General features: G+C 38.0%; 1 protein-coding gene across 1 annotated transcript in view; it reads left to right on the top strand.

Annotated features, from left to right (window-relative positions):
* The window catches only part of CNBD1 (cyclic nucleotide binding domain containing 1), a 429,355-nt gene extending 425,551 nt beyond the window's left edge, over positions 1-3,804 (top strand). The window contains exon 13 of the mRNA XM_040261702.1: positions 3,564-3,804. Within this exon, the coding sequence (XP_040117636.1) occupies positions 3,564-3,804 (241 nt within the window). The remainder of the gene's footprint in view (positions 1-3,563) is intronic.
* Positions 3,805-12,641: the final 8,837 nt, after the last annotated feature.

Below are 12,641 nucleotides of genomic sequence, written 5' to 3'. Positions count from 1 at the left end.
TCCTTTTCAGTAAAGACACTAATCCAGTCCATAGAGTCACAGAGTCAGTCCTTTTCAGTAAAGACACTAATCCAGTCCATAGAGTCACAAAGAGTCAGAGAGGACTGAAGCAATTTAGCACACAAGTCAAGGACACCAAATCACCAGATCAGTTATTTGAATTAAGGTGAAATGATATTGTTTTAATACCTTGTTCACACTTTGTTCGCTAACCATAGGTCAATAGTTCAGAGTACTTTGGCTTAATGACTTCTCTCTTGAGAATTTGACAATATAAAGTTAAATATGTCCTTTGCATTTGGCATATGTGAGTATAGACTCCTTCTAGATAAAGTTTAACATGAAAATGAATAGTAATATTTGAATTGAATTTAAAGATCCTGCAGATAGAGTACATGGTTGGTTGTATACCAGGGATATTGGCAAGGATTTTTTTGGTCAATAATAAAAAAAATATATTTTTTTTTTGCTGAAGTTCTATGGCTTTTAGAATCGTTCTAGGAAAAATTTTCTTAAAAGTCTTTTATATATTGTACAACCTACTGAATTGTTCACTCTTTTAAGAAATATTTATTGATGTCTTAATAGTGCCAAACACTTTCTTAAAACACTGTAATCAAGATTTACAAAGTCATTTTGAGCATAGTGAAGGAAGAGAATTGTTTTGTGTGAAGTAGTGTTGTGAAACCTTGGTGTGTGCCTGCGTCATTTTAATCTTCTGAGACTCTCATGAGAGCTAGTGATCATTCCCTTCAGAGGCAAGGCAGGGATGTTACCTAGGCTTGCCCACAGAGCCTTTGCCATACATTTGAGGAGCACGTAGAGGTTAATGGAAAACATAAAAAACATCACAGAGAAGGCTTATGGAAGACATATTGAGGTGAGTTTAGGTGTATTTTTCCCCAGCTCATTCCTTCCTTAGAGCTCAGAAATTATGGCACACAACCTTCTTCTATCTGTTGTGCGTGTTTATCTATAACGTGACATGATTATGCAATCATATAAATTAATTCGTTCCAAACACCACATTATTAGTTTTATAGGACTATAGACATTTCCTTTAAATCATTTAGCAAACTTCTGTTAGAATTGAGATTTGCCTCCTTTCACTGAAATGTCCATGCTCAACTTAAAATCAGATGGTTTTTTTCATGTCATCTTAGATATTTGTCTTTTATAATACTTTGTAATCTAAAATTTTATGGCAGAAGTCTTCAAGGGAAAAATATTATTTTATTCCTTGTATATCTTCCCTTTTAAAATGCATTTTTAATAAAAAAAATAACATTTAATATTGTTTCTGTGGGGAAAAAAATCAACAGCATACTACCTAAATAGTCAAAATAAACAACACACTTTAAAGTAGTAAAATTTCCTTATAAATCTCCCCAGTTGCTGCCTTTGAAACAGCCATTTCTTTTTCTTTACTTTTTTCAAGACTTTAAACATGTATTCATATGAGTTTATATAGAGAGTTAATTAAACCTTGAACAACATGAGTTTCGACTGTGTAGGTTACCTATATGCAGATTATTTTTGCAATAAGTATATTGGAAAATTCTTCAGAGATTTGCAATAAGTTGAAAAAACGTGAAGACAAGTTACAAAGCCTGGAAATACTGAAAAAAAAAATTACTTATGTCATGAATGCACAAAATATATGTTGATACTAGTCTATTTTATCATTTATTACCATAAAATATTCACAGATCTATTGTGAAAATTAAGACTTATCAAAACTCCCGCACACAAACACTTACAGATCATACATGGTGCCATTTGCAGTTGAGAGAAATGCAAGTGAATGTACAGACGCAGTGTTAAAGCAAACCTGAGTCACGTTGACTCCAGTATGTACTGGACTGCTGTCACGAGGTCATAGAAACCTCCTGTTGCTGTCACAATGAGCTCAAGAGTTGTATCTGCTTAAAATTCTGCGTGATACTAATCATCTCCACATGAGCAGTTGATCTTGCCAGTAAATTGGTATCACAGTAAAAAGTGATGGCTCATGGTACTTGCACATTTTTCTTTATATTTAGCACAATACCGTAAACCTTGGGTCACACCAAGAGACCCATATGAAGCGTCACTAGCGATGCTGGAAGCGCTCCCAAGAAGCAGGAAAAGATATGACATTACAAGAAAAAAACTGAATTGTTTGATATGTACCAGTGATTGAGGTCTGCAGTTGAGGTTGCCTGCCACTTCAAGCAGAGAAGGCAATGGCACCCCACTCCAGTACTCTTGCCTGGAAAGTCCCATGGATGGAGGAGCCTGGTGGGCTGCAGTCCATGGGGTCGCAAAGAGTTGGACACGACTGAGTGACTTCACTTTCATTTTTCACTTTCATGCATTGGAGAAGGAAATGACAACCCACTCCAGTGTTCTTGCTTGGAGAATCCCAGGGATGGGGGAGCCTGGTGGGCTTCCGTCTATGGGGTCACAGAGTCGGACACGAATGAAGCGCCTTAGCAGCAGCCACTTCAAGAGAAATGAATACAGCGTAAGGACCATTATATAAAAAAGGAAATAAGGAATGCCATTGCTGTGCTCATTCCACCAGATTCAAAAATCTTGTACTTCTTGCAAACTACTTTTTAAAAAATCTCATATTACAAATGCAGTTTTGATGTGGGTACATGATTTCTCTAAGAAAGACATATCTATGGATTTCTAAGATGATTTGAGAAAAGTGAAGTCATTATATGACAACTTAAAGCGAAAGAAAGGTGAAGGATCTAAAGCTGGAGAATTTAATGTCAGTAAACGATGGTTTGATAATTTTAGAAAGAAATTTGGCTTAAAAATATCAAGATAACAGGTAACTGAGAGACAACAGATGAGTTCCAGGTGCGGTTAAGAAAATGATTAAGAAGAAAGGATATCTGCCTGAGCAGGTTTTTAATGCAAGCATTCTTGGTGGAAAAAAAAGCCACAATGGACATTTGTTAGTAAGGAAGAGAAGTGAGCACCAGGCTTTAAGTCAGGAAGGAACAGGACAATTTCACCATTTGGTGCAAATGCTCTTTTCTCAAATGCTTCTAACTTACCATCCTCTTAAAAAGAAACACCACAGCCCCCGATTTTTTTTTTTTTTTTTTTGTTGTTGTTTGTTTTTAATTGTACAACAAAAAGACCTGGACAATGAAACACTTTTTCTGGATTTGTTCCATTTATGTTTTTTTCCCTGAAGTCAGGAAATACCTTGCCAGTAAGGAATTGCCTTTTAAAGTGGTTTTATTTTTTTCGGGGGTGGGGGGGTAATTCCCATAGTCACCCAGAACCCCATGAGTTCAGGACCGAAGGCACCAATGTGGTCTACTTGCCCCTAAATACAATGTCTCTAATTCAACCTTTAGACCAGAGGTTCATAAGGACCTTTACAATGGACTGTCAACTCTATGGAAGAGAATCCTGATGAAACATCATAAAAGTCTGGAAGGATTACACTCTTGGAGATGCTATCACTGTTATAGAAAAAATTGTGAAGTCCATCAAACTTGAAACAATAAACTCCTCCTGGAGAAAACTGTGTCCAGATGTTGCACATGACTCCATAGGCTTTACAATAGAGCCAATCAAGGAAATCACGTGGATGTAGAAGAAAATAGAAAAAAAAAAAAAAAGGTGGAGTGTAAAGAGTTTCAAGATATGGATCTTAGAGAAACTCAAGAGCTAATAGACATCACATCAAAGGGACAAACAGAAGACAATGTGATGAAGATGAGTGGTTCCAAACCAATGCTGAAGAAAATGAAGAAGCAGTGTCAGAAACAAACAAAAGAAATTGACAACGGATAGCCTGACAGAAGAGTTCTGATTATTGATGGCTGCTTTTGATTTTTTTTAAACATGGATCCTTTTATGATATGAGCATTGAAACTAAGACAGTGGACGAGGGATTGGTACCATATAGAAGCATTTTTGGAGAAATGAAAAAGCAAAGGAATCAGACATAAACCATGATGCATTTTTATAAGGTTACACGGAGTGTGCCTGCCTCTTTTGCCTGCCCTTCTATCTCCCCCACTGCTTTTGTATCTGCTATCCCTGAAAAACAAGACCAACCCTCCTTTTTCTCCTCCTCTTCAGTAGCAGAGTAGGATACAACTGAGTGACTTTCACTTTCAGCCTACTCAGTGTGAACACCAGGAGGATGAAGACTTCCGTGATGATCCATTTCCACATAATGAATAGAAAATAATCATCATACCATATAGTTAATACACTTCAATTCAGTTCAGTTCAGTCGCTCAGTGTGTCCAACTCTTTGCGACCCCATGGACTGCAACACACCAGGACTCCTTGTGAATCACCAACTCCTAGAGTTTACTCAAATTCATATCTATTGAGTCAGTGATGCCATCCAACCATCTTACCCTTTGTAGTCCCCTTCTCCTCCTGCCTTCAATCTTTCCCAGCATCATGGTCTTTTCAAATGAGTCAGTTCTTTACATCAGGTGGCCAAAATATCAGAGCTTCAGCTTCAGCATCAGACCTAGCAATGAATATTCAGGACTGATTTCCTTTAGGATTGACTGGTTGGATCTCCTTGTAATACAAGGGACTCTCAAGAGTCTTCTCCAACATCACAGTTCAAAAGCATCAGTTCTTCGGTGCTCAGCTTTCTTTATAGTCCAACTCTCACATCCATACATGACTATTGAAAAACCATAGCTTTGACCAAACAGATATTTGTTGGCAAAGTGATGTCTCTGCTTTTTAATATGCTATCTAGATTGGTCATAGCTTTTCTTTCAAGGAGTAAGTGTCTTTTAATTTCATGTCTGTAGTCACCATCTGCAGTGATTTTGGAGCCCAAGAAAATAAAGTTTGTCACTGTTTACACTGTTCCCCACCTATTTGCAATGAAGTGATGGGACCAGATACCATGATCTTCGTTTTCTGAATGTTGAGTTTTAAGCCAACTTTTCCCTCTCCTCTTACACTTTCAGCAAGAGGCTCTTTAGTTCTTCTTCACTTTCTTAAAACATAAGTGTGGTGTCATCTGCATATCTGAAGTTATTGATACTTCTCCCAGCAATCTTGATTCCAGCTTGTGTTTCATGCAGCATTTCTCATGATGTACTCTCCATAGAAGTTAAATAAGCAGGGTGACGATACACAGCCTTGACATACTCCTTTTCCTATTTGGAACCAGTCTGTTGTTCCATGTTCAGTTCTAACTGTTGCTTCCTGGCATGCATGCAGATTTCTCAAGAGGCAGGTCAGGTGGTCTGGTATTCCCATCTCTTGAGAATTTTCCACGTTTTGGGGTGATCCACACAGTCAAAGGCAATAAAGCAGTAGATATTTTTCTGGCACTTTCTTGCTTTTTCGATGATCCATCGGATGTTGGCAATTTGATCTCTGGTTCCTCTGCCTTTTCTAAATCCAGCTTGAACATCTGGAAGTTCACAGTTCATGTACTGTTGAAGCCTGGCTTGGAGAATTTTGAACATTATCTTGCTAGTGTGTGAGATGAGTGCAATTGTGCTGTAGTTTGAACATTCTTTGGCATTTCTTTTCTTTGGGATGGACTTCCCTTGTGGCTCAGCTGATAAAGAATCTGCCTACAATGCGGGAAACCTGTGTTCAACCTGGTTTGGGAAGATCCCCTGGAGAAGCGAAAGGCTACCCAATATTCTGGTCTGGAGAATTCCATGGACTGGAGTCCATGGAGTTGCAAAGAGCTGGACATGACTGAGTTACTTTCACTTCTCTTCTTTGGGATTTGAATGAAAACTGACCTTTTCCAGTCCTGTGGCCACCGCTGAGTTTTCCAAATTTGCTGGCATTTTGAGTGCTACACTTTCACAGCATCCTGTTTAGGATTTGAAATAAGTGAAGTGGAATTCCATCACCTCCACTAGCTGTGTTCATAGTGATACTTCCTAAGGCCCACTTGACTTCACATTACAGGATGTCTGGCTCTATGTGAGTGATCATACTATTATGATTATCTGGGTCGTGAAGATCTTTTTTGTATAGTCCACTAGGGCTTTCCTGGCAGCTCAGAGGTTAAAGCGTCTGCCTGGAATGCAGGAGACTAGGGTTTGATCCCTGGGTCAGGAAGATCCCCTGGAGAAGGAAATGGCAACCCACTCCAGTACTCTTGCTTGGAGAATCCCATGGAGGGAGGAGCCTGGTGGGCTACAGTCCATGGGGTCACAAAAGGTTGGACACGACTGAGTGACTTCTATGTATTCTTACCACCTCTTCGTAATGTCTTCTTCTTCTTTTAGGTCCACACCATTTCTGTCCTTTATTGCGTCCGTGTTTGCATGAAATGTTCCCTTGCTATCTGTACTTTTCTTGAAGAGATCTCTAGTCTTTCCCATTCTACTGTTTTCCTCTATTTCTTTGCATTGATCACTGAGGAAGTCTTTCTTATCTCTCCTTGCTATTCTTTGAAACTCTGCATTCAAATGCCTTTTGCTTTTCTTATTTTCACAGCTATTTGTAAGGCCTCCTCAGACAATCATTCTTCCTTTTTGCATTTCTTTTTCTTGGGGATGATCTTGATTTCTGCCTCCTGTACAATGTCAGGAACCTCCGTCCATTGTTCTTTAGGCACTCTGTCTATCAGATCTAATTCCTTGAATCTTTGTCACTTCCACTGTATAACTGTTTGTCACTTCCTCTGTATAATTGTAAGGGATTTGATTTAGGTCATACCTGAATGGTCTAGTGGTTTTCCCTACTTTCTTCAATTTAAGTCTGAATTTGCCAATAAGGAGTTCATGATCTGAGCCACAGTCAGCTCCCAGTCTTGTTTTTGCTGACTGTATAGAGCTTGTCTATCTTTGGCTGCAAAGAATATAATCAATCTGATTTCCGTATTGACTATCTGGTGATGTCCATGGTTAAAGTCTTCTCTTTTGTTGTTGGAAGAGGGTGTTTGCTAGGACCAGTGTGTTCTCTTGGCAAAACTCTATTAGCCTTTACCCTGCTTCAGTTTGTATTCCAAAGCCAAATTTGCCTGTTACTCCAGGTGTTTCTTGACTTCCTATTTTTGTATTCCAATCCCCTATAATGAAAAGGATATCTTTTGGGGGTGTTAGTTCTAGAAGGTCTTGTAGATCTTCATAGAACTGTTCAACTTCAGCTTCTTCAGTAATACTGGTTGGGACATAGACTTCAATTACCGTTATATTGAATGGTTTGCCTTGAAAACGAAAAAGGATCATTCTGTCATTTTTGAGATTGCATCCAAATACTGCATTTTGGACTCTTTTGTTGACTATAATGGTTACTCCATTTTCTTCTAAGGGACTCCTGCCCACAGAAGTAGATATAATGGTCATCTGAGTTAAACTCACCCATTCCAGTCCATTTTAGTTTGCTGATTCCTAGAATGTTGACATTCACTCTTGCCATCTCCTGTTTGACCACTTCCAATTTGCCTTGATTCATGGACCTAACATTCCAGGATCCTATGCAATATTGCTTTTTGCAGCATCAGACTTTACTTCCATCATCAGTCACATCTACAACTGGGTGTTGTTTTGCTTTGGCTCCATCTCTTCATTCTTTCTGGAGTTATTTCTCCACTGATCTCCAGTAGCATATTGGACACCTACTGACCTGGGGAGTTCATCTTTCAGTGTCCTATCTTTTTGTCTTTTCATACTGTTCATGGGGTTCTCAAGGCAGGAATACTGAAGTGGCTTGCCATTCCCTTCTCCAGTGGACCACATTTTGTCAGACCTCTTCACCATGACCTGTCTGTTTTGCGTGGCCCTACATGGCATGGTTTATAGTTTCATTGGTTAGACAGGGTGTGGTCAATGTCATCAGATTGGTTAGTTTTTTGTGATTGTGATTTTCAGTCTGTCTGCCCTCTGATGGAGAAGGATAAGAGGCTTATAGAAGTTTCCTGATGGGAGAGACTGACTGAGAGGGGAACTGGGTCTTGTTATGATGGGAGGGGCCATGCTCAATAAATCTTTAATCCAATTTTCTGTTGATGGATGGAGCTGTGTTCCCTACCTGTTATTTAAGTGAGTGAAGTCGCTCAGTCGTGTCCGACCCTTTGCAACCCCATGGACTGTAGCCTACCAGGCTCCTCCATCCATGGGATTCTCCAGGCAAGAATACTGGAGTGAGTTGTCATTTCCTTCTCCAGGAGATCTTCCCAACTCAGGGATTGAACCCAGGTCTCCAACATTGTAGGCAGATGCCTTACCACCTGAGTCACCAGGGACATCATCTGGGGCCAAACTATCCTGGGGCTTCCCTCGTAGCTCAGTCGGTAAAGAATCTGCCTGCAGTGCAGAAGACCTGGGTTTGATCCCTGGGTTGGGAAGATTCCCTGGAGAAGGAAATGGCTACCCACTCCAGTATCCTTGCTTGGAAAATCTCATGGACAGAAGAGCCTGGTGGGCTGCAACCCATTCGTTCACAGAGTCAGGCACGATTGAGTGACTAACACTTACTTATACTATCGTGGAGGTAATGAAGATAATGGCGACCTCCTTCAAATATTCCCCCGTATGCACTGCCACACTCGGTGCCCTCAAGTGCCCCCAACTCTGCAGCAGGCCACCACCAACCCACGCCTCTGCTGGAGACTCCTGGACATTCACGGGCAAGTCTGGGTCAGTCTCTTGTGGGGTCACTGCTCCTTTCTCCTGGGTCCTGGGGTGCACAAGGCTCTGTTTGTGCCCTTCAATCTGTTGCTTATATGTGTGCCTTCCTATGAGAATATAATAATTATGTGGCAAGAATTGTGTGACACAGTTTTCATTAACATCTAAGTAGTGGTTGTGTAGAACATCAGTGCACCACTTGTATTAAAGTGGATAGCCTATCCTTACTTGGGCATAAGGTGAGTGATATTTAATGTAATATTAATAATATATTCAATTTCTTAGTGTCATAACTTTGCTTTCAAATAATTACATTGCTTACAGTATGCCTGTCTCATAATTGGAGACACTGTGTATCAGATTATCATCACAGGTGTTTTCTTGAAAAAAATGTAACAAAGCTTCCAATAGTGTATTATGAATGTGAATATAATATACTGTATGCCATAAAAGTTCACAAGGATTCACTCATTAGTGTTAGGCAAGGCTACTGTGAATCAATCACATAGATTACACTAGGCTACCATAAAGCAATCATATCGTTGCTTCTTTGTTACTGATGCATGAATCATCATACCTATAAATAAATATGAATTTTTTCACATTATCTTTTCATTTTTTATTTTGAGTGTTACAATATGTATAACACCTATACTATTTTATATCCTATAAGACAATATTGATGCAAAGCCTGACACAATTCCTCCTGTAAACAGACACTGTAAACGTACAGAATCAATAAACGCAGTAGTGTACTGTGAGTGTACTTTCTCTTGCTTATGATTTTCTTGATAGAATTTTCTTTTCTCTATATTGCCTTATTGTAAGAATATATTATATAATCTGTATGACACGCATAATATGTGTTACCAGTTCCTTATGTTATCAGTAAGGCTTCTTGTAGTGGTACACTATTAGCAGTTAGTTTGGGGGAGGTCAAATTTTATTTGCTGTAAGAAATTTTCCTGATATAAGTGCTCATATTTATGTTTTATATACACTTATATTTCCCTAGGCAAGATCTGGAGGTGGTGTGACTTAGCCATACTGCAGGTACACTATGAACTTTGTGATTCCACCAGCACAGTATTCAAATCCTTGCTTCCCCATAGCAACATTGACTATATAATCATTTCAGGCTGTGGTCATCTGATGATTTTAAGTGATTGTCATTATCCCTGGATTCCCTATTTGTGAACTTACCTGCTCACTAACATTAATTTTAAGCCCCTAAATCTTTATTCACGATGCTTTCTGGATCAGTCATAGATTGCTCAGGGCAATGAAACTTTTGAATCACCTGATACACACCTTCCCAGCTGAGGAAATGGTGGCCAGTTCTCATATTGCAAATAAGAGTAATTTTTGCAGTGAATTAGTGTTGCATTTTCCATAGTTTGTGCTTCGTGGTGATTCTGCCATTTAAAACGGCCCCCGAGTGTAGTGCTGCTGTGCTATTTGGTGCTTCCACGTGCAAGAAGGCGGTGGCATGCCTTAGGAAGACAAGTGTGTTAGATAAACCTAAGTCAGGCATGAGTTATAGTGTTCACTGACTGTAAGTTCAATGTCAATGAATCAATCAACAATATTTACTAGATGATGTGCCTTTAAAGGGCTTCCCTGGTGGCTCAGACAATAAAGACTGCCTTGCAATGCGGAAGACCTGGCTTCAATCCCTGCGTTGGGAAGATCCCCTGGAGGAGGGCATGGCAACCGGCTCCAGGATCCTTGCCTGGAGAATCCCCATGGACAGAGGAGGATATTTCAGAGGGCTACAGTCCATTGGGTCGCAGAGGCAGACATGTGCCTTTAAACAGAAATATCCACAAAACAATGTTATGTATTGATTAGCTGATGAAAATCCTGAGACTAAAGGTTCATGGAAATCTAACGTATTTCCCTGTGGAGTAATTGTTCCGTTTTGGTGGCAATTTCATACAACACAAGTATGATGAGTAAGAAGAATTGAATGTCTACCAGTTTGATTTTCATTCCATTAATTATTAATGTTGCAAAACATATTTTATACAAGTATTTAATATTTTCACTTCTCTTTTTGCTATTATCTATTTATAGCTTTTGTCTATTTTCATTAGATTTTCTCTTTTTCATCAGTTCATTGTTTTTCTTATATTAGTAGTACTGAAAGTTTTCCAGTTTAATATATTGAAAATATTTTCTCTAGTTAATCCACTGTTGGTTTTTTGATATTTCAACCACTTATTTTTATTAATATAATGAAAGTTATACATGCCACTTACTTTATGGATTCTCAGTTTTTTGTCTAATATGCTACAGTTTCATTTGTTTACCAAGTTGTTTGAATTATCTAGAATTTTTATCCCCAATAATCAAGTATAGCTAATTGCCCTAATATTGTGTATTTAGTAGCCCATAATTTTATCACTGATTTTAGGTGAAACTGTTTAAAAATGTATATTTTTTCTGTTTCTGAACTCTTGATTATTTCATTTGTTGCTTAGTATTTGAAAAGTTTTCACACTGTCTTAGTTACTCATTTTATAATACAACTTTATATTTGTCAGGGACACTTCTTCCTTATTTTTTTTTTAATTTGCTATATATTTTATTTATTCTTGTGCATTATTTCTTCCAGAACTGTAATTTTTTATTTTTTTTTTACCCTAGAAATGAGTAGTTCTGTTAGTAATATTTGTATAAGAGGAGTAGACTGCATCCCTTGACTAGAAGTGCTGGCATAACCCCCTTACTGTGCCCACTTTCTGAGTTGTATGTATTATTTCATCAGTCACCTGCATCCAATGCCCTTGCCATAGCCTAGTAAGGCTGTGCTATTACAAATCAACACTATTTGTTTTGTGAGAGTGAAATCAGAGTGAAATGATCTGTTTTGCTATGTACTGGGAAATATATATGAAGCATAAGTCTGCCACAAAACGGTTTCCCTCTACACTTTATATAGTTTACCAGACAGTTCATGGCAGCAAACAGATCTTATCTCTTTCTCGGCTAGTGTTGGAGGTATAATGAAATTACTTTTTACGCTCATTGTCTGCAGAATTCTATGTAGATTTCCTTCCTTTTTTGAAACATAGCATGGATGTAAACATCACAGATGCAAACGTAGTCATGCCTTCAATTATGCTATGATTGAATTATAATCATCAATATCCTCTAAAATTTTAGATGCCAATGTCTTTATATTATGACCTGGATTATACCTGTGTTAGAGGCAAAGCACATTTCTGCAAGTATTACCTTGTTATATTAATAAATTTGAAGTATCACATCTTCTTGAGTATTTATTTCCTAGTGACATCTAAATATTTATGTTTGGATTTTGTTAGTTAGCTTTTGAAAAGTTAAACTGTTTTTCTATTTCTGGAGCTACCTTATTTTATCCTTATGTGTTGACATATTTTGGACACTCTGTTTTGAGAAAATAGATCTCCAGAGAAAATAGAAATTACCTAGTTACAGATGAGTCTGTTTGTAAACCAGATTGTTGATCTGTATTAAAAATGTAATAAATACTTTCTGTACTCACTTGAGTTGAATAAAATTTAAAATGTATTTAATATAGATTACTTATGAGCCTCTCAATTTTTAAAAATGTTGTTCAGGCTACCTTTGCTTTCAGTTGCATACATTTCCTAAAACTATAGATTTCCTTACCTAATCCATCTTTACTTAAACCTGCTTCACCCTCTTTTTTATTATATTTCAAATAAGCCTTTTATCATTCTAAGTCCCAGAGAGGGTTATAGAGTTTATACAGTTCGTCTGTCTTAAAAGTTTATATTCACCCCGTCACCCATGTTCGATACTTTAAGCAGGAAAAGTGTTTGGCTCAAAGGTTTCTTCTTGCCTTTCTTAGTTTTCCGTATAACTTATTGGGCTTTAACTCTATTATTAATATTCTTTTAGACCAAGAATGGCAGTAAATCTAAAACAAACACAGATTTTACTGCTGTAATTTTCAAACCCATCTAGTCACCTATGAGGAGAAAGTTATTCTCTTAGTGGGACACTTTTCCTACTTGCTAGCTTGCTGTTCTTCAATGA

Source organism: Oryx dammah, unplaced genomic scaffold (genome assembly GCF_014754425.2).
Source record: "Oryx dammah isolate SB20612 unplaced genomic scaffold, SCBI_Odam_1.1 HiC_scaffold_19, whole genome shotgun sequence".
Lineage (NCBI taxonomy): Eukaryota > Metazoa > Chordata > Mammalia > Artiodactyla > Bovidae > Oryx > Oryx dammah.
Note: the sequence above shows the minus strand (reverse complement) of the source record. Positions and strands in the feature narration are given on the sequence as shown.